The 21,398-nt window shown below is 47.1% G+C and overlaps 9 protein-coding genes across 9 annotated transcripts; 5 read left to right on the plus strand and 4 right to left on the minus strand.

Moving 5' to 3' along the window:
• Positions 1 to 104: 104 nt before the first annotated feature.
• Positions 105 to 1,394, plus strand: rad18 (E3 ubiquitin-protein ligase RAD18; the record flags this gene model as incomplete). Its single annotated transcript, XM_056929317.1, has 3 exons — positions 105 to 645; positions 705 to 831; positions 893 to 1,394. The coding sequence occupies 3 exons, from the start codon at positions 105 to 107 to the stop codon at positions 1,392 to 1,394; spliced, it is 1,170 nt and encodes a 389-aa protein (XP_056772679.1).
• Positions 1,395 to 1,473: 79 nt separating this feature from the next.
• Positions 1,474 to 3,209, minus strand: N7478_013108 (putative vacuolar sorting protein SNF7 family protein; the record flags this gene model as incomplete). The annotated part of the gene is made up of 5 exons (XM_056929318.1): positions 1,474 to 2,145; positions 2,207 to 2,401; positions 2,461 to 2,682; positions 2,780 to 3,065; positions 3,160 to 3,209. 5 exons carry the CDS (start codon positions 3,207 to 3,209, stop codon positions 1,474 to 1,476), a joined length of 1,425 nt encoding a protein of 474 aa, XP_056772680.1.
• Positions 3,210 to 3,528: 319 nt separating this feature from the next.
• N7478_013109 (TRAPP III-specific subunit 85 family protein) lies at positions 3,529 to 5,842 on the minus strand (the record flags this gene model as incomplete). Its single annotated transcript, XM_056929319.1, has 2 exons — positions 3,529 to 4,697; positions 4,768 to 5,842. 2 exons carry the CDS (start codon positions 5,840 to 5,842, stop codon positions 3,529 to 3,531), a joined length of 2,244 nt encoding a protein of 747 aa, XP_056772681.1.
• Positions 5,843 to 6,512: 670 nt separating this feature from the next.
• Positions 6,513 to 8,309, plus strand: N7478_013110 (tRNA adenylyltransferase; the record flags this gene model as incomplete). Its single annotated transcript, XM_056929320.1, has 3 exons — positions 6,513 to 7,407; positions 7,473 to 8,018; positions 8,071 to 8,309. 3 exons carry the CDS (start codon positions 6,513 to 6,515, stop codon positions 8,307 to 8,309), a joined length of 1,680 nt encoding a protein of 559 aa, XP_056772682.1.
• Positions 8,310 to 8,629: 320 nt separating this feature from the next.
• On the plus strand, positions 8,630 to 10,513 carry N7478_013111 (Tti2 family protein; the record flags this gene model as incomplete). The annotated part of the gene is made up of 3 exons (XM_056929321.1): positions 8,630 to 8,779; positions 8,830 to 9,450; positions 9,515 to 10,513. 3 exons carry the CDS (start codon positions 8,630 to 8,632, stop codon positions 10,511 to 10,513), a joined length of 1,770 nt encoding a protein of 589 aa, XP_056772683.1.
• A 206-nt stretch (positions 10,514 to 10,719) lies between these two features.
• Positions 10,720 to 13,695, minus strand: N7478_013112 (phosphatidylinositol-3,5-bisphosphate 5-phosphatase; the record flags this gene model as incomplete). The annotated part of the gene is made up of 1 exon (XM_056929322.1): positions 10,720 to 13,695. The coding sequence occupies one exon, from the start codon at positions 13,693 to 13,695 to the stop codon at positions 10,720 to 10,722; it is 2,976 nt and encodes a 991-aa protein (XP_056772684.1).
• A 485-nt stretch (positions 13,696 to 14,180) lies between these two features.
• N7478_013113 (uncharacterized protein) lies at positions 14,181 to 14,867 on the plus strand (the record flags this gene model as incomplete). Its single annotated transcript, XM_056929323.1, has 1 exon — positions 14,181 to 14,867. One exon carries the CDS (start codon positions 14,181 to 14,183, stop codon positions 14,865 to 14,867), a length of 687 nt encoding a protein of 228 aa, XP_056772685.1.
• Positions 14,868 to 17,963: 3,096 nt separating this feature from the next.
• Positions 17,964 to 18,422, plus strand: N7478_013114 (uncharacterized protein; the record flags this gene model as incomplete). Its single annotated transcript, XM_056929324.1, has 1 exon — positions 17,964 to 18,422. One exon carries the CDS (start codon positions 17,964 to 17,966, stop codon positions 18,420 to 18,422), a length of 459 nt encoding a protein of 152 aa, XP_056772686.1.
• Positions 18,423 to 19,899: 1,477 nt separating this feature from the next.
• Positions 19,900 to 21,397, minus strand: N7478_013115 (acyl-CoA dehydrogenase family protein; the record flags this gene model as incomplete). Its single annotated transcript, XM_056929325.1, has 4 exons — positions 19,900 to 20,405; positions 20,457 to 20,546; positions 20,604 to 20,831; positions 20,905 to 21,397. 4 exons carry the CDS (start codon positions 21,395 to 21,397, stop codon positions 19,900 to 19,902), a joined length of 1,317 nt encoding a protein of 438 aa, XP_056772687.1.
• Between the last annotated feature and the right edge of the window lies 1 nt (position 21,398).

Below are 21,398 nucleotides of genomic sequence, written 5' to 3' on the forward strand. Positions count from 1 at the left end.
TTCTGTGTTGCTCCTCTGTTTGACTTCCTCAGAGCAAAGCCACTCCCCGTTGCTTCAATCGGCAGTTATTTTCAAAGCAGCTACAGCGCTGCTGCTTTCTCCCCATGGAGTCTTCAGGTGAAATCAGCGACTCCACCGACTGGTTGGGGACAAGTCTTCAACTTCTGGCGCCACTCGAGTCTGCACTACGATGCCAAGTGTGCAAGGACTTTTTTAATACGCCTATGATCACTTCATGCTCCCATACCTTCTGCTCACTATGCATTCGCCGCTCCCTATCTGCCGATAACAGGTGCCCGATCTGCCGCGATAGTGATCAGGTACTGAAGTTGCGTCGCAACTGGGCTGTGTCGGAACTTCTAGAGACGTTCTTGACTGCGCGTCCTCAGGTGCTAGAGCTGGCTAGAAAGGAAAAAGCGCGCTTGGACCGGGGACAAGATGAATCACCAGAACCATCTCATAAAAAGCGCAAACGTGATCGCCGGGAAAAACAGCAGGACGGATCGGTGGTCGAGGCCATTCCGGAACAACGAGCGACGAGGTCACGCAATTCTAATTCGAGAACAGTTCCAATAGGATCGCAACAGTTACCCGAGGTCATCGAAGATAGCCAGGATGAAGGCGATGACGAGGATTATATACCAGGTTAGTCATGTTAAATTTGAACAAGCTTACGCGTGAGTGAGCTAATTCAGTGCCCATAGTCGGCATGGTCGAGTGCCCAATCTGTCAACGAAAAGTCAAGGCAGAACTAGTGAACAGTCATGTTGATAGGTGTCTATCTGGACAAGAATCGCCGCAGAAGACGCCGCAAAAAAGTACAGCTTTCGGGTAAGTGGCCTCGGTTATAAGATTTGGAGAAACTGTTCTAATTAAATTAATTACACTGTAGAATTATGCAACGCCCACTGAACTCCCCATCAAACCAAATAGGAAGACTCCCGACTCTAAATTACGACCTCATGAGAGACCCCCAGTTGCGGAAAAAGTTCAAAGAACTCGGCATCCCTGGAGACGGGCCTAGGGATCTCTTGAAAAGACGCCACACGGAGTGGATAAACCTTTGGAACGCAAACTGTGACTCCGAAAACCCAAAAACCAGATCACAGCTTCTTCGTGAATTGAAGATATGGGAGGATACGCAAGGTGGCGCTTCAACCGTGACGAGCTTTTCAGAGAGAAATACGATAACCAGCAAGGAGTTCGATGCAGCTGGATGGTCTGCAGACCATAAAAGTGACTTCCAACGGCTCATTGCCAGTGCTCGTCGGAAGACAGATGCACAAGTCAGATCCACAATTCCTGGCGCGTCGGACTCAAGTGCATCGTCATCACAGCCCGAATCCGCAAAGAAGGCGCAGGGCAACGGTATCAGGCACCCGGACCATCCCTGACCATGGTTGGTGGTTGAAATAGCGTGATCAGATTTAATATATACCCCATAAATAGACTTGTTTTTCTCTGATGGAAGATCTACTTCGCTGGCAAAGGCTGGTCCTCGACAGACATATCAGAAAGTTTGCCAATACTCTCCGCTAGTATCGAGTCCACGTCGGTCTTCTTTTCTCCCGCACTGATGCTGTCGAGCTCGGCCAGTTTCTTTCGGGTTTCTTCCGCTTCTTTCTCCTCCTTCGCCTCTTCTTCGCTCTTCTCCAGTGCCTGCAGTTCTTCGTCGATTTCACCTTCGTCGATGACTGGTCCTGCCTCATTCATGATGCTTCCAACCTCATCCACCTTCATCATTTCCTCGCGTAACTCCTCAACGACATCCTCAACTCGTTCGGTGCCGCCGATCTGAGTATGTAGTCCACGGAGCACTCCAGTGCTCGCTTCCATGACTTGGACAAGCTCAACTTGACCAGCAGCCGCTTCGATCTTTGAGTACACCTCTTCTAGCTGGGCGAGAGTGCTGAGCCGCTGCGCGAGATTGTGTTCAACGAGCTTTTTTGACCGCACAGCCGAAAGAGCTGTTACCCTATTCTTATTGATCAACGCCAACTTGGCGGACTGCGTCAATTCCGCAAGTTTTGACTCCAAACCTGTCACCTGTTTTGAGATTGTGGACAGAAGAGTTTTTATGGAGGCGATTGTTGTGTCTTGTTGCGTGATATGCGCCGCGTTGTGTGGAGATTTGAATTTGATGGTCTGGCGGGTTTGGTCAGTACTAATAGCACACATATTTTCTCATATACGCATTCCCACATACCTTGCCATCATAAGCAATGGACCCGCAATCACGAGAAAGATATAATAAGAGAACATCAAAATCAGAGTCGGAAAGTTCCGTGGTATCGTTTAATGTAGTCGCAAATTCTTCTGTAAAGCTTTCTTTGGAGTATATGAGGTCCAACTTGGATGAATTCCCACCAGTAGCTTTTTTAATTATCAGGTCCCCTGCTTCCTAGAATGAAATATCGTTTAGTCTATAAGCTCTAAATGGCCAAGTACTGCTGGTCTTACCTGCAAATTATCCACCAACACTAATTCTTGTACCTGTAGCTTCGGCGAAGAATCACTCTCGCCAATCACAAGCCCTTTCAACTGCCGAGCCCCCCAGCTCATAACATTCCACGGACTCAAAGCTGCAGGGTCAACTAAGCGCCATTCACTTTTGCGCAAACTCCCAGGCGTGGTTTTGTATACCGGCAAAGGAATCATAGTACGTTTGCGCATAGCTTCGTCCTATCCAGCATCAAGCATTAGCAAACAAGGGAAAACAAAGGACAAGAAAATATGACTTTGTCTACCGAAAGCCAAAGCTTTCGTGAGAGAAACATACAATAACAGCACCAAGAGCAACAGGCCGTCCCCATTCAGGAATCTCCAGATCTCGCAGTAAAGATTCATCAGTCCGTATCAGAAGGTGGTCGGTCTTCTTGCGACCTGCCGGACCTTCTCGGGAGATTATCGAATTAGACCGTACCCGCACACCACGAGACGAGGTATATCCACGCTTCGCTGCGTGGTTTAGAGCTGACTCCCACGCTGCGACATTGACAGCGTAACCATCGGGGTTTGTTCTCTTTTGAGTCGCAAAATCGGAGTAGAGGGACGGAAGGCGGTTTCTATGAAGGAGAATTCGACATTAGCAAAATGCTTTGCTTTGACTCCTCCGAACAACGGTTTCGGTGGCTCTCGCATGCATTTTGGGGTCTGTACCTTCGAAAAGCATCCTCATTGTTTAGGATGTAATTCAGGAGATCGCTCATGGTGGACAAGTATGTAAGACCATAGAAGATTTCACACTTGACTTGTATCCTCTGTTGGAGGCCGTGGGGTGAGAATATTAGGTAGAGGCGAGGGTATGTGAAAAGGCGGCCTGCTTGCGATCCCGCGGGGATTTGTATCGCGGGAGTTGATGTCAACAGGCAGCATGCACGATAGACAGCTTTATCGATAAGAAACAACCACGTGACTAACTATCTATACTTCGATGGCTTAATCCTGATAAAGTGGAAGACTAGATAAACAGAGGAGTGTGCAAGAAGATATTTTATTCTTATATGCTATGATGAGATATTAATAAATTCAGGCTCGTTCAAAGTCATCATTTGGGGGGTCTTCCGGGTCCCTGACACCTGAAGTGGTGTTGAGACTGCCTGCATCCAGTTGTGCAGGGAGACCAATCAGTGAGTGGCGATGAGTACGTTTCCCAACTTTTGCAAGCTGCTCACTTGTTTCTTCAGTTGCTTCGAGCTCCTCTGGCGCTGGCTCATCCTGTGTATTGAAGCCTCTTGTGCCAAGATATTCAACTTTCACAGCATGTCGCAAATTGTCGACGAAAGTCTGCATCTCAGGCATGGGAAAAACACCATCCACCTCTAAGACATCGGCGTAAAGACGCTCGGCCTCTTCCAGGCAGGCTGAAGCTTGAGTCGCCTTCCCAGCTTTGAGCCATTGATCTGCAGCAAATATGCTCCACATGCCGGCTTTACGACGACGAGCACCCCATCTGGCTCCGCTCACGGGAGTCTTCGAGGCATAACATGTTGAAACTCTCTCTGTGAATAAAATTTGACCAACTGGACCGACCAAGCCAAAGTCCATGACCCGCATGGCCCACCTGGCTGCACTTTCAGTGGCAGATCCACCTCGAGACTTGAGAAGCTCAACGGCCAGAGTGAGACTGCGTAATGCGTGTGGGCCATCTGAGCATCGCGTTAGGTAGGAATAGCATGCATTTTCAAACATCTGGTCAATGCTTTCAAGCTTGATTTTGGTAGACGCGGCCAATGGGTTCAGCAGCGTGCTTACTGCGCACATTTCATTTACGCCTGCATGATATTTCCAAGCCTTGTCATTCTTGTAGTCTGACTGGATCATTTCATAGGTTGAAGCAGAAAGCTTCCAGTCCCGAAGCATGAAAGCAAAATCGGCCATCTTTCGCAGGACAGCCTCAGGTGAATCTGGGCTATATGAATTGTCTGTAGAATCATAATTTCCGCTTCCACCGGAAGAACCAGCACCGCCAGATCGTGAGCCTGAGCCGAATGTCATAAATCGTCGACCGACTGACATGAATCTACCACTGATTCCCCGCCTCCTTGATGCAACTTGGTCATTCCAGACAGCTACCCGGTTTTCCATAAAAGGAATGACGGACTGTACAATGAGTTCGCGGATAAATGTGCGGATGGCAGTTGCATCGGAATCGAATAGGTACGGTGTACCGTCTGTACCAAGGTCCACCAGTGTCTCTGTGATGTTTAAATTTTAGAAAACCCGTCATTACCGAATATCTGAATGAAAGTTGTTGAGTTTACGTACCTGCTTCTCCCACGCCTGATAGATGCTCTTGCGGGGATAACCATTCACAGGTGGGTACTTGGACGCTATCATCATCCGTCACAACACACTGGCTGCTGCGCAAACGTAATAAATGACAGTGTAAACCGAAATGCCGCTTCATTTGATCGTACAGTTTTGTTGACTCGGCGATGTTGTCACGTTCCTCGTCATGAACCAAAACGTAGTATCGAAGGTACTCCTGATGAACCCAATCCGGTAACCGCTTGTCCCCAGAGCTGCTTTCTGCATACAATTGGCGAAGCGTCTCCAAAGGTGAGCTGTTGCGAGAGCTGATAGCAATTACACTCGCGACAGGATGGCTAAATGTTTCGTGGGGTGCCGCCGAGGTAGTCGAAAGTATTTGTCGCAGTAAGATCTTCCATAACGGGCTGGCAATCGGTAATCCCTGCGCATCTTTTGAGGGCATAGTTGTTCCAAGCGGTCCCTCACTAGACTCCAATTGCTGCTCCAATATCTCCTCCATCTGTGTCAGAGGTGACTCCCGTCCGGACTCACGACCTGCGGGAGTCCGGCTGAAGCCTTTCAAATTCATGAAGCGTACGCCATAGTCCTCCCAGGCACGGCTGGACCCAACACTGTCACGGATGACCACCTTCCCGGGCACAGTCTCTCCAAACGGACGGATTAGTTCCCAAAAGCCCCCTTTAAACCCCTTATTCCTAACGAGCTCATCCGTATCGTCAGATGCATAAACGGCAACAGCTGGAGAGAAAGCTCGTATTATGAGTGATCTGATATCTTCAGACCCATCGAATCGGCCCTCAAAAGGTGAACCAAGCGACGAGCGGGCTAATTGTGGGGTGGACGATCGGATGGACTGAGCATGCGGCGAGGATGAGCGAATGGGGAGCTCCGTGGTGGTGGCCAAAGAGGGCGTCGGAGAAGATCCCGAGCGATATTCGGACAGCTCGGCATCTATTGAATGCGCAGATTCGGGGTCATCGGGGTATCGTGATATGGATGGTACTCGCGCAACGCCGGGGGAAAAGGATGGCGGTGGTTTGACCGGGGTGGCATCTTCGGGCGATGTCATGGACACCGACTGCTTTCTGCGAACCTGAAACTAAAGGAGCGAATCGACAGACCCCATCGACTAGGGTGTCAAGATAGAAAGAAAGGTGGACGACGCGGAGCAAAGTTCGACGAACGAGTGTCGGGTCCGCTTAGTTGTTGATGAGGGGAGCGGCGTTGTTAAATAGGGGCCCGATACGCTCTAGTAAGGCACAGTTGAAGGGAAGGAGCACCATGCAGGGTTGGGTGTACAGTAGTCAGCGGAGAAGATATAGCTTGGGTTGTTGGCCACCAATGCAAATGGGACACAGAACTATGTAGATCGTTGAGATTCGGGCGCATTACGAAGACCAAAGAAACCGCGGGTGAGAAGGGGACATAGCCGCCAACAGGTCAGATATGAATGATGATGCAACCACGTGAGAGCGCAGCTTTATCGGCGATCAATATTTTGACTCATTCATGACCAGCTGCTCTTTCCCTACTAATCCATTCGAGTCCACGCGCGATTGGTCGATGGACCTCTGTCGATGTCCAGGGTGCGCTCCCTTGAGTCATTGCTTGACATTCTTTCTTTTAAAACCCGAACTCCACTCGCCCGCCCTCTAGCGAGTTCAATACACCAGACATATCCGCGAAAGCTCTGTCACCCCGCGAGACATACCTCTTCATTGACAACTTGGCATAGTTCCATGCGTGAACGAGACCTTGACTCATATTCTCCGGAACCCATAAGCAAAAGGCGTCGTATTTCTACTTCCCCCGCGCGGGGTGTCTCCGTTGAAGCTATGGCTCCTACTCCCCCCACTATTGAGCTCACTCCGATTGAAAGCACCCTTCGAACCCTCCTCCTTGATGTCGCGCAATACATAAGCGAAAAGAACCATGTCGAAGGTGACAGTGCTGGAGCTAGTGCCAGTGAGACCGTCCTTCGGTTCACTGGTGGCTGGGTTAGAGACAAGCTGCTTGGGGTAGAAAGTCACGATATCGACGTGGGGATCAGTAATATGACAGGATACCAGTTTGGGCTGTTCTTAAAGGAGTACCTTGACGATTCTCAAAATCTTGAAAAATACAAAAAGAGTCTCCCGACCGAGGGCATGAGTGATGCGATTGTTAGCTTGCACAAAATCGAGGCGAACCCAGAAAAGTCGAAACACCTGGAAACGGTGACAACAAAGATTTTTGGACTTGACATAGATTTGGTCAATCTCCGCAAAGAAACATACTCGGACGATAGCCGAAATCCGCAAATGGAGTTTGGTACGGCAGAAGAGGACGCATTACGACGAGACGCCACTATCAATGCCTTATTCTACAATTTGAATGAATCAAAACTGGAGGATCTGACCCAACGAGGTCTAGACGACATGGAAAAACGCGTGATTCGTACTCCCATGGAGCCATACCAGACCTTCAAGGATGACCCGCTCCGTGTACTTCGCTTGATTCGATTCGCCAGCCGATTAGGATATTCAATCGACTCAGAAACCGAGACTGCAATGCAAAACGAAGATATCAGGGCAGCACTCAAGCTCAAAATAAGCAAGGAAAGAGTTGGCACAGAGCTGGAGAAAATGCTTCGAGGTGAGTTTCTTAGTCCACATCCGTACTATTGGCATCGCAATATGTTTTAACACTATCTACAATAGGCCCCGACCCACACGGTGCATTGAAATTCATTGACCGACTCAATCTGTACTCAACAATTCTTGCCAACCATCAAGATGCGGTTACAGTTGACACATCAAAGTGGCCTCTCGCTTACGATGCACTCGCGGAATTATTACATTCGACCACGAACGCGACATTGCAGCGCGTACGTCCTATTCTTGTGCCTGACGATACCACCGCATATTACGCATGGATGATTGCAGCCTTCGCGCCGTGGACATCTATTCCTCCCCGCGATTTATCATGCCCGAGGCCCAAGCCCCCTCCTGTTCGTGCAGTCGAGGTTGGTAAGGACAGCCTTCGTACTGATAACAAAACCCTTACCATTCTTCGCGATGCTACTTGCAATTACCAAAATATTACAGCCTGCAAGTCCTCCTTGCTAGGAAACACTCTCCATGGCACACCTGCCGAGGTTCGGCAACAGATCGGACTCCAAATCCGGTCTTGGGGCAAAGACTGGAAGCTTTGTATTATCTTGGCCATCCTGCAAGAAGTAATGCAGACACGCCACTTCATCGATGGTATGATCGACCCAATTTCAGAAGTCTTTTCTTTAATACTAACGATTTACAGTGACCCAAGAATATGATCAATTCCTCTCATACATAGTAAAAAGTCAGCTCGAGAATGTCTGGGATCTAAAGCCCATCGTTAATGGTGGAGATATTATCTCCGCTCTGGGTGCCAAGAAGGGTCCCTGGATGAGCAAAGCGACCACCATGGTGGTAGAATGGCAGTTGCTGAATCCTGATACAGACAAGGAAGCGGCGCTGGCAGAAATCGGACGGCGACGTGCAGAGCTGGGGCTGTAGAACATTTACCTATGAGAACAAAATACCCATATCCATAAGAATCTCGACGAATTGCCTTACACATCCTGTGAATATCAGTATATGTATCTAGTATATGTAGTGAAATAAGCTCATCTTCCTCCGCTCCCAAATCGTCATCTGACTGAGATGGGCAAGGGACACGGGACCAGAGCCAACCACAATCAACGCTCCCGGAAATAAAACCCCACCTGCCTTACAAACCTTCAATGTTCCTTTCCCGCTTTTCTTCTAAATGAACGAAAAGATATAACGAAAAAAACAAAACAGGCCAATTTCATCATCCCAGACCATAACAGCCGATGGACCAGCTACGAAAAGAGGCCAGGTCTGCCATAGAAAACGACCGAGATGATGTCCCCGACCGTCTCCCATCTTCAATGAGCGTGAAAGGTGATCTATCACAATTATGGGAGCATGTTTCGAAGTATGACAATAGTAACTATAAGACTGTCAGTTACAACAGCGCTAGCTCCTCGAGAATACACTGACAACCTACTAGGCCTGTGACAGCTTGCTTACTGCCCTAAATTTTCTTAAATGGGGGTTTGATCCACAAATATCAAATAATGAAGCGGATGACATCCAAGCAACAACCAACCTGTTCAAATGGGCCAGTAAACTCGCTCTTCCATCAATTGAGTTTGCTGTACTTTATGGAGACAAAATTGAGACCACAGAAATGATACAAGTACAGCGCGACTGCCGCCTCAAACAGAAGATGGCTCTTGAGTTCATAGTTCTTCTCACAGCAAAGACTGATGGAAGTAGACCAGGTCGTGACGCTTCTCATTCCCCGGATGTTATTTTGGCCATGATCATTTTCACCTCGAAGACACATCCATGGGCCTCAGATGAGGCTGCAGAAATGGCGTCCATCCAACTCGGTGTAACAGGTCAATATGGATTATGGGATACTATTGAGGATATTCTGAGAGACAAACTCAAACCTCTTTTCACAAAACAGAGAAATCCTAACATTACAAGCGAAGGACGCAAGAACTTGCATCCTGTGCCTCTACCGCGCTTTGATGGGAGTATGCTGGATGATTCAACGAAACCTTGGAAAAACACCGATATCTATGCTACACCTGCTTTGTCTTGGATAGTCTCTCAGTACAAGGTATATAATCATGATGTCTACGAATGTGGTTATATAAAGAAATAAAACTGACACCGCTATCTAGACTGAAAACATTGGGCACCTGGAAAAACACTTCCCGCTCTTGGTACCCGCCATCTTATCGTTGATCGACGACAGTGATCCGCTTGCCAAGGTACAAGGTTGTACTCTTCTGGATAACCTCCTCGGCCCTATTCAAAAGAGCAGCTCCGACATCCTCGCTCGCACAAACCTCGTCTCTGTTTTTGAAGAAGCTATTACACCTTGTCTGCTATCCCTACCGACGATCACACCAGAGCAGGACTCTCTACGCATTCTTCAAGTCGCTTACCCCGTTTTGCTTTCTCTTTTCAAGACGGACCATTTGACCGGCTCTCAAAGAGCAGGGCCATCTGAAATTGAGAACGCCAAAAGAAAATATAACAACAAACTCGCCAAAATTCTCCGATCAAATCTAATCTCGTCTTTCAACCATGTCAGCTATTCAGGAGCAACAGTCGAATCTTCCGCCTCCTTCCCACACAAAGAACTATCTACTTTCCTATTGACCCAGATTTCCATCGTTATGAAAGATCTCAAACGTGAAACTACGAAGTATATCCAGGACGTCCTCCCATTGCTCCGTGCTACTCTATCCAATCCGTTTGGATTAGCATATCCTCCGCTCGTTTCTGCTGCTATACAGGCAACTCAATCTCTGGTGTTGATGGCACATAGTCGTGTCTGGAGATGGCGCGGGGAACTTTTTGATGGACTCTGTGCTTGCTGGCTATATGTTCGGGATGAAACCAAAGAGGCTGAAAAAGAAAGACGCCAAGGGGGTCGCGATGTGGACGATGCGAAGCAGCTTGAGGATCGTGCGAGAGAGCTTCTCAAGATCACTCGCGACTTACAGGTAACTGTTTACGCATTGAAGTATGCTCTGCAGAACCCTCTCCCTGTAGACGGCACCCCTGATGCAGATCAAGCTCTTGCTAAAGAGCAGATTGCGGAAGAGTTGAGAAAGCTCGTTGAAGCAGATTCGGAGTTGGAAATTATCTTACTACGGACGACGGCCCTTTGAAATTTTGCTTTCTTGTCCCCCTAATATTGCTGGGTTTAATGCTCTCCTGGCGTTTTTGTTGCTTATTCAAGATAAAAAGGCGCGGCATTTATCGGTTCATGCTGTATAAAGCATTGATAAATATGATTGGGTATCAATCTTGAATCAAATGCGCTAAATGACAATACAAAAATAATTCAAAGAAAATGCATGCAGAATTGGGATCTTCATAGATCGACACGCTGCTTGAAAAGACTCTTCCCTCGTAGCCATTGTCGGTATCGCTTGTACCTTTTCTTCTCGTAGTCCTCATTGACTACGGTGAGTCCTTCTTCCGATACATTGAGAAATTCCGCATAATCAGCCATGTTCTCCTCCGCATTAGCCTCAAGGACTATATCTTCAATATTGCACTTGTTGGCATACTCCAGTAGATCCAGATTCGGCTTGTGCTCTCGAAGCGATGCAGCTGTCATCTCATCCTCTGACGTGACAACGAGCGGGACTTTAAGGGGGTGGTTGATATATCGTTCATACTCTTCAGCTTCTGTTCCAGTCACAGATGGATTCAAAGAATCAGTGACTAATTGACCAAGTGTCCATTGAGCAATCTGGGCTTTACTCGGGGACGTCGATGTTGTCGATGCGTGAATCGGTGAAATAACAGCATTACCCTGATATAACTCAAAGGCTGGTTCTTTTATGATCCCAACCGACGGTACCTGCTTCGATGAAGAAGGCGGTTGTCGCACCCAATTCTGGCCCGACTCTGAAATAGGCGTTGTTGTCGCAGATCGATTGATTGATGGTTCTTGAATTTTCACAGTTCGCTGAGGGGGGCGATCGCGTTGAACTTGATAGGGTGATATGCGTGGCACAAATGGGCTGAGGTCTTGGGGAACATTGCCTCCGCGAAATGGTGGTAAATATCGAAGAGTGGAGTTCATTTTGTAAGAGTAGATCTTCGACAATGTCGATAGAGCTAATGGGCGGTAATATTCAAGCCAGTAATCGTCAAAGCGAGAAAGCGAGTCTTTAGGGCGAGCTGGAGGTGGGGGAATTTCTCGTTCCTTCAAATGTTCAGGCGTGTACCAGGAAATATAATGAGGTCGTCTTTTTTCCAGATATGAGCGTGGGTCTGCATGGTGAAGGTAATAATCTGTAGAGAGGTCCCAAAGCATTGGTGCACCTTGGGTGAAAATATAGTTGCCGAGGAAAAGATTGTATGCTTCTTGTCGCTGGGCATCAAGGAAAGAATTGTTGTAGTATCGCTTGAAGCTTTCGACCATATCACGGGAATGACTGCTCCACTGGTTGATCTTTCGGTATGTAGCCATTGTGTTCACCAAGTGGGATCCTCCATATTGGATGGCAATCGTGTCTCCGTGGTCGTGCCACATGTTGGTGAAGAGATTGACGGCATCGGTATCATACTCAACTGTTGTCTCATCAATGACACCAAGAGCATGAAGTTGATATCCAAGGGCTCGCTTTCCAATAACAAATTGCGCTGCGTTCGTGCGATCTAAGCAGTCAATGCAATTCGTTCGCGCCACGCCGTTCTGCAGCTGCAGGCCCGATTCAGGATCAACGCCATTTTTGAAGAAGCCTGTCTTTGGTATTATGTCGCCGCCAATCTCTTCCAAGGTTTGTATGACATCTTGATCTCGACTCTTTGCAGCGCGGCTCATATCCCAGGCTTTGTATATCAACTTATTGTCTGCAGGAAGGAATTGATTGAGGTACTCTACGGCATTCGTAAACTCTTTGAGTAGCTTCGACTCTCTTGGAGTTCTCTCGCGAGCTTTAACGAGGTTAAGAATGTAGACTGGAGCCCCATATCTCTCGAAAAGGTTATCAAAATGCAAGGCTGCTGCGGAGTAGAATGGGTCGACGAGATTCAGCTCGATGTCGGGTTTTGGTGAGACGCCGGTACTTTCTTGTGTCCAGTAAAGGGGAATACTCCCGCGGTGCTGAACGTAAGAAGTGTAATTTGGGTTGGCATAGAGAGTCGGGCCTGCCGAATGGAAAGATGTTGTCGTTTGCTCAGAAACAATCTGTTCAGTCTCCACGTCATTTGCTACATAGCCCAAGTCGTTAGCACCACGCTTGAGGAAGCGCGCGCCGGCGAAAAATCGAGACCGCCGGGCAATGATAGATATGTAAACTAGTCGTCCGAAAACACTTAGTTTGGACTGATCCACATAGCCATGAATGATCGGGAGGCACCACTGATAAGGGTTTTTGAGACATGCCTCTGCTGGTGCGAGCAAATGATGATTCCATACAAACATGGTATTGTAGTCCTGGGGCAAAAAGCGAGGCAATCCATCCAGATGAGCCTTTCTTTCCCGGCAGACGTTGTGCTGCAGAGACCTCGTAATGTCGTACGAGTAACTGAAGTAAAACGACCGAGTGAGGTCAAGGTTATTGAGAATCGCCTTATATCGTTCCTCCTCTGATTGCTTTTCTGGTTTTAGGCGATTCGACTCTGGTGTTGTCAAAGAGATTAATTCCGTCTCATCAATCTGGTAGACGTTATGGCCGCCTAGCATAGCAACCTGGCTCCTCTTTGTGACGAGAAGCATATAATATGCGCCCGTGAATCGAATAAACCCGAGCAAAGCCCATGCACTGCACTTCTGGTTCAAGCCACCGGAGCTCTTATTCCCGTCATCGATTGTATCGAGTAACTGAACCATTTCTCTCTTTGTGTAGACCATGCCATCCTCGATGATGCTCAGCTCGCCCGAATCCGAAGTGCGATCGATTTTCAAGATCCGAAAACGTGTCTCGGCCAGATTGATACCGACCATATAAAATCTAGTTGCCGTTTCGTATACTGTAAACTTGTGCATGCGGTTGATGCCTTCATCTTCGCCGTCCACGCGTGATCGGTGTTTCTGGCCAGACGAGGGTGACGTTTCGCGCTCAAACGATGTGGCAATCGGTGGTTCTTCATCTTCTTCCTCCGGTGGGAACTCGGTTAAAATGGGCGGTTCCTCGACTGTCTCCTGGGCATTCCCCTCGATCTGGGAGCGACTTGCATTCACAGACTGCTCGGATGTGGGGGTACATGGGCCGCCCGATTCACCGTCAGGTTTTCGTGTATTCGGGTCAAGGGAGGCGGAATGAAGATTTTCATCATGTAAAGCAGCATCTGACACTGGGCCGATCAGGGTCGCGTCGTCGAAGCTCTCCATGAAGGATGGCGCGCGTGAGTGCGGAGAAGAGAGCTGCCCCACAACTTGAGGTGCTTAAGCAGTGACGTCGCTGTGTTCTAGATGCCTGAGGCATCAACAAATCACGTTAACTTAACTACTAAACTAGTTAATGTAATTCCAAAGAGAATCGCCCACCACCAGATACTACATTTTTGAACTAGAATTTTACCACCAAAACGCCATTGTATTACAAAATCTATATATTATGACAATAGGTAATTAAATGCCCTATTCTCTGACAGATTACGGCGGCTGCTAAGTTCCCTCGCCTTTCGCCCTCCGATCGCTTTCTAGAAAATAATATAATTTCTTTTAGGAGTCGTGGATTGTCCTAGTCTCTGCGCTTATTGATATCTTATTTGACTCTTGTTTCTCTACTTATTGAAACTAGGTCTTGCTTTATATAAGCTCTCGACGTAATTAAGATTCCACAAAAGTCTGCGATAACTGGGAACCAAAGTATTATGGCGGCAGTTCGAAAGACAACTGAATCGACATACATTTTTCTCGACATCAACGACAACACACTGGATGATATTGACAATTCGTATCATTCAGCCTCTCAATTCGATTTCCGTAGCCCGCGATATGGGCTTGGGGCTCTCGATAGGCTTCCACTCGAAATCATCAACCTAGCACTCATCCAGCTTGACATGCAGACGCTGACTGATTTTCGACATGTCAACAGAACAGCAAGACTGGTAATAGATTCGATCCCACAATACAAACGTATACTTGCTCATGTACCAGCAGCAATTCGCGGGAGCCTCAACATAGAAACTGCACGGTTCTTTTCATGCCTGGATCTGTATGAGAAACTATCTACAGCTGAGTGTGATAGCTGTGGCGACTTCGGCGGTTACTTGTACTTGGTCACCTGTCGTCGTGTTTGTTTTCTATGTCTCACCAAGAAAAGTGACTATCTTCCCGTCCTACGGAAAGATGCAATTCGCAAATTTGGTCTTCGCTCTGAGCACCTAGCAAGTCTACCTTGCATGAAAAGCTTCCCCGGCTGCTATTCGCCTCGGAAGATCAAATGTCTGCAACGACAGACTTTAATTGATTATTCCTCTGCACGACAAACTGGGATCGCTGTGCACAGGACCATCAGCTCTATGGGGAAAGTACGCTTCGGAAATGGCATCCAATAGACTAGCGGCCTACAATACGAAATCGTGACTTCATGGAACAAATGGAACGAACCTGCGGCCACCCAGATCAGAAGACTCCTTTGATGGTCACTGCTCTAATCATAAGCGCTTCATGGATATTATTCGAGCCCCATTTTTTAATCATCAAACGGGACTGTCGGACTGGGGCTTCCTTTGCTTGGCTTGCAAAGCTCATCATTATTGTCGACCATTTCATTGGCGTCGAAAATATACGGTACATAGTTTCCAGAATCATGTCAGAGAATGTGGGGAAATAATAGAGGGAAAGCACTCCCCCGGTGAATTGAGAGAAAGCCACGAAGGTACGAAGCGTGCTTGACCGCCACAGCCATGTTTGTCTTGAGATAGCATATGATAGCTAGATAATAGCTACTGTACAAGAGCAGTCACTAATCAAGACCTCACTTCTCATAGTTCCTCACGTTCATCGTCCAACAATCTTCTAACGGTGCATTTCGTCCTTGCCGCGCTTCACCATGTGTCGGAACACATGTGGACAGATGGGTCAAATACTTCCTACCTAACAGGAGAATATTTAATGTTCGTGTCTTGAAGTTCCTCACATTACTTGAATTCTTCAGTCTTCTTGCAACCATATGTGTACATCCGGTAAAATTGGGTATATATCTTGATCGGCTTAGTCTCGATTAGGAGCGCGAAAATCTATCTAGATGATAGTAATTTACTATTTCGGTGATTGCGCTTCTGTATTTGGGTGGATGTCCTGGTTTAGCTCTACTCAAGACGCTTCAGGTTAAGCTTTCGTGGATAATAGCGGCCTGGAAACATTAGTACAATAATAAGCCATCCTAATACCCAATTCCCACCATTCATTTGTTTTGCTAAGAATAGACACAAAGTCAAAGCACTCCAAGCATTATTTCCTCGCAACAATATGACTCGCAAAGGTCCCTCTACGTTAACACACTTACATTTAAGCACAGAATCTGCCAAGACAAACTACCCAGTTCTCTTCGCAGACTGCGGTATATTTCGTAACTCCGGCGTTGTGGATCTTACCATACATAACAGATCAGATCAGAAGACACAGCAATACTCAATTGCTCAACGAGATAGCTGCTCGGCTGCGGAAGTCAACTGCAGTATAATATCTCGATTTGTCTTACCATGGACTCAAATCCTTTGTCTCTTTGTAGATAGTATTGAGGAAATGAGAGTGCTCTCAAAAGCTGTTCTGCCAACCCCGCCATGACGTTCAAGTTGGATCTCATCCCATCGCAATTCGTTTACGAGTATTGGTCGTCCTCACAAGCCCAGAGAGCTCTGGTTCCAGCGATATGGCCGCGATTCTTTCCCAATATCAACCCCCCGCACGGGTTGCACCAGAAATCGCACTCCTTGACCTACGGGACCGGCACGAGTTGTCACCTGTAGCCGCCTTCGAGTCTTTACGCTGTATGATTCTCGTGAAGCTAAATTTGGCTAGAACAGAGCAGGTGCAACGGGGATATTTGTTCTCTGCTGTCCATCTCACTGCTTTTTGGGGAACCAATCTGGAATTCAAGATGCGAACCTTTGATTCTCAAGCGTTTGACAGTCTTGAATTAGCGCGAAGACTCTTCCAGTCTGAATTTAATGGGAAAGCGGATAGCAGGGCGTTGGAGAGAAATGGTCTCCACAATCATGAATCACTGGGTAGACATAATGGAAAGTGGGGTTTAGCGCCATCCAGAGAATTGGGGCGCCCTGATTCGATTTGGGGGCCATGACGCCCGCCTGTTGTGTGACTAACATGGAAAGTACTGAAAAGTTAGTGGCTTTTCGTTCAGGCCGCCATTTGCGGTGGCCTCATGAATACCAGAAAGAAAAATCGAAAATCAAATGGGATGGGATAGAATTTACTGTATTGAAAAAGAGAAAAAAAATTCCCGGCGAAGGTAGATGTTTTCGTAATGCCCTCGTTGCGCGTATTTGGCCCCCACGAACGCGCCGTTAGGCAAGTAGGATCAAATCACTAATAATTTCTGCTTAACCGGGTAGTCCGGAGTGCATTGCTTCTCAAAATCCAGATTTCGAGACAGGTGGGACCCAGATGCATCATGTATCGGCCCATACTCCGGACAATTCTTTCTTAGTCCTGTAGTTGAAAACATGGGCTAGATGCTGAGGAATGGGTAATACGAGTGTGATCAGTTCTGTTCACATGTTCAAAAATTTGGTAGCGCCCAAACACAATCCATGCTGGATTTTGAGTGGCCAATCTCGCGCTAGATATTCTGGTGCAAGCAAGTTGTTGAAGTTGAGCCACAAACGCAAGATCCCGGAATCCCGGAGCCCATGTGGTTTGGTGTGACCGCGTAACTTAAGTTAACTAACGCCAAAAGTGGAGCCTCTAAAAAATGGCGTCGTGGAACCGAGTTGAGGACTGAAATAAGAAAATGTTCCCAACAACTAAGCTTTCCGGTGAGTGCTGCAGCAATAGCTTGGCGAAATGATCATCTTGTGGCCATGTTGCAACCAAAACCTTTGTGCGTTGCCTCTATTTGGCGTTAAGTAGATCAAATTGAATTTTGTACTAGTTAACCTACCACAGACATAGTATATCGTTGAGCTGCTGCGCAATTTCTTTGTGTTCTGTCGATCATCGTGCTTGTGGTTAATAATTCCTGCGGCATTTCGCCCCCAACAACTCTTCTCCACACGCCTTCTATACTGGGCAGGTGAGTTTGATCATAAATGGAAATGAAGTGCGATATGTTACAATCTATATGGCTTTCTGGTATGACTACCCCGGAGTACTTTTAACACCCAGTCAAGTGATTCGATGTGGAGAGGAATTCAGAGTACCCGTAATGTAGATCATCTCCGTCATGATCCTGACGATCCAAGTTAATTAAGAAAAAAGCTGGGGTCCTGAACATGATTTTCAGCTATATAAGTTGACGAAATCCCATTCCCATTGCCATTGATTCATAACTATTGAATTTCAACTGGGAATCTCACTACATCGCATTTGAAGGTTCATTTACTTCTTTCCCTCATTCTTTTACGTTTCTCATTACTGACGACTCTTTACAGACTATCATTTTATTCTACCAACTCAAAACATTCACCATGTACGCCTACAAAGGATTGGCCGGTCTCTTCATGACCTTTGCCGTGGCAGCCGCCGACGTATACATTCCTGATGGTGCCAGTCTTTGCGTTGGTCAAGGCGAAGGAAGCTGCCAATTCGGCGTGTACTCCTACTTGAACTCCAAGGAGTATTGCTCAGCTACTGGCAAAAGACAGGCAATTATCTTCGATCACGCTTGCAATCAAATTGGTCATTCTGACGACAACTTCGCCTTGGGCGCCTCCATTGACTCCCAGCTTCCTTACACAGTTGACGTGATCCACGTCACTGGTGCTCAGGATTCTGGCTGCAACGAAGAATACACCATCACATACAGCGATGGGGAATATGGATATGGAGAGCCGTCCGGCGGTGTCTGGGGTCAATGCACTAGCAATGACTCGGATTACCCTGAGTGCAACTACTACCGTGTGGCCTTCGCTTGCCCGGGGTTCTAAGTTGAGCGAACAAGCGGTCAAGCTCATGGCGGCTTACATGTGCAAATGAATAAATCGAATGGATGAAATTATTCATATATTATTGAGCCTGTATCTAGCAACAGAATATATGTACAAAATTACTTAGCATATACAATCAAGCTCAAATCCTCGTGTTCTACGCTCTTTGCCCCATTTCACTTGTCATTGGATTGTGTCTTGACTTAACGCTAGTCTGGATTTGGCTTCCGGCTTGATCGCTAAGTAACCTTCTATTATCATGAATTGAGCTTGCTAATGAAGCTCAGCTTTTGCCGATTACTCTGGCCCCCCGAATCACCCAAACCCCATGCGGGGGCCCGGAAAGACTCGATTAGGGATGAGCACCATACGATATCGCAAGATTTTTGAATTATCGTTATCGTTATCGTTAAAAGAATTCCTTGCGATAATATCGCACGAAAATTATCGTGGTGAGATGCTTTATATAGTAGCAGCAGTAGAGATTATCTTGCTATCCCTACCTCTGAGGTTAGTATTGAGCGTCTATTTAGTCAAGGGTGTACACGATCTTTTAGATCTCCGGAGGGGTAGAATAAACAGTAAACGAGATCGCTAGGCAAACGCCTCACGATACGATAATGATAACGATATCGCGCCCACCCCTAGACTCGATTTTACACATAGGTCCTTCCATACAGAATGGGAAAACGTCGAGAGGAAGTAAACCGACCTCCACGTTGAATGATACGTAAAGCAAAGTGTAACAAACCGATATCGAGGAGGTTGCAGGATCATATGACGGGGATCGTAGGTCTTTCTCAGCCCTCTGAATTATGGAAATGATCCTTTGTCGAATAGCATTATGTATTAGTATTCCGACTTGATTGTATTTTTCGCTCAATCAAAGCCATGGAAATTATCTTAGCTTACTCATTCTCTACCCATCAACGGTATCGATAGATTCACATATAGTGGGAACCTTAATTAGTGACGTCGTCGCTAATCTTATCTACACAGTCCTACTCACTATGTATCCAAGTAAGACACCTTACCCTGTCTGTATCTCACCATCAACGCATTACCCTCGTAATGGAGCTTCGCGAGGATGGAGTCTCGCGGGACACCGCGACGGCTGCATGGCGAGTGGGGATGGGGGTAGGCACCGGGCCCAGCTAACGCAAGACGAGAGAGGAAGTAGATAGTATTAGTCGTGGGGTTTGGCACATCTGATGCCGAGGCCCGCTCCAGTTAGCGGGAGGGTTAAAACGACCTAAAGTGCGGCCGCTTTTGATCTCCTGCTTACCGTCTCATTATTAGATGGAGTTAAAATGAGTATTCCCCTTAGTTAGTTCTATTATCCCTAATCTTAAATTAAGATTTCTAACTAATTAAATTAGGCATTAGCGTTACTATGGTACAAACCCAATATTCTACAAAACTTGAAGTATTTGGGGATAAATATAGGCACATCTATGAAAAAGTTTTATACCTTTATTTACACCTTTGACTTCCTCTTTTCAAGAGCTGCCCGTCGTGTTCGCAAGGCCTTGGTCTCCTCTTGAAGGGCCAGACCTTGCATAATCTCTTCACTACCACCACCAACAACATGAACCCGAGCATCACGACTAATTTGTTCAATGCGTGCTCCCTTCCCTGCTTTGTTGTACCCAGCTCCTCCTAAAACCTGTTGAGCCTCTCGAACGCTCTTTTCCAAAGCCCTCGTGGACATGACCTTCAGCAAAGCAGTCTGGCCACCAATCTTAACATCGTCCACGTATCGATCTTTGGTGAGCTCCAGAATATTGACAAGTTGCTCCATGAATGCATAAGCAGGCTCAATCATGAGGCCAAATTTGAAGATCTTGGATTGAATAGCTTGCTTTTTGATCAGAGGCGACCCAAATGTTTCTCGTTGGATTGCATAGTTGAAGGCGTCCTCGGCACAGACACGAGCTAATCGTAGAGAAGCACATGCCAAGGATAGACGCTCTGGATTGAAATCTTGAAACAGTCAGAGAATGTCTGCGTGGGAGAGGAGATATCGCTACTTACTTGACATGATAAGAGCGAAGCCCTTGTTTTCATCGCCAATCAGATTTTCCACTGGTACGCGGACTTCGTCCAATTCGATAAAGGTAGAGCCTGTAGATAAACAAGTCAGAAATGGTCTGGAAATTAAAGAAATTCGGGTTGACGTACCACTTGCATTTACTCCAGAGTTGAACATTCGCCTACAAGTGACTCCCTCGGCGGCCAAGGGAATGACGAGGAGGCTAATTCCTGAGCGACCGGGACCACCAGTTCTCACAGCAGCGGTACAATAATCAGCCCAGAGGCCATTGGTTATCCATTTTTTAGCTCCATTGACGACATAATGGTCACCTTGACGCCTCGCTGTTGTGCGGATATTCGCAACATCAGAGCCAGCTAGCCAACAAACAGACACAATTAGCTTCAACATTTTGCTATCTTGCTCGTGAAGAGATCCCAGCATACTTACCATCAGGTTCTGTAATTCCAAGACAGAATCTAACATCGCCTCTCGCAACACCAGGAAGCCATCTTCGTTGTTGCTCAGGTGTGCCGAATTTAGCAATGGGCGGACATCCAATTCCATTTCCACCACCAAGTCCCCAAATGACACCAACAAAGCCAACACGGGTCAATTCATCGACCACAATCAGTGAACACCAAGTATCCCATTCATCTCTTGGGACATTTCCAGGAAGTGATAGGCCAGCTGCATTCTCGTCAGTTGTCAAGGGATGAACGATGCCGAAGCCTAGCTGGCAATGACGCCGACGGACTTCTTCTGGGACTTGGCCGGCAGTTTCCCATTCTTGAGCATAGGGTGCGATCGAGGTGTCAACATATTCCCGCACCCAAGCGCGAAGATTGTGATGCAAATCGGTGTAGTATGGGTTACGGATATCGAGTTGTGGTAGCAATGGTTCACTATACGGAGCCGTGGGGGCGCGAAGAAACTGGGCCATA

Source organism: Penicillium angulare, assembly GCF_028827245.1.
Source record: "Penicillium angulare strain IBT 27051 chromosome Unknown utg000012l_segment0_segment0, whole genome shotgun sequence".
In the NCBI taxonomy this organism is placed as follows: Eukaryota; Fungi; Ascomycota; class Eurotiomycetes; order Eurotiales; family Aspergillaceae; genus Penicillium; species Penicillium angulare.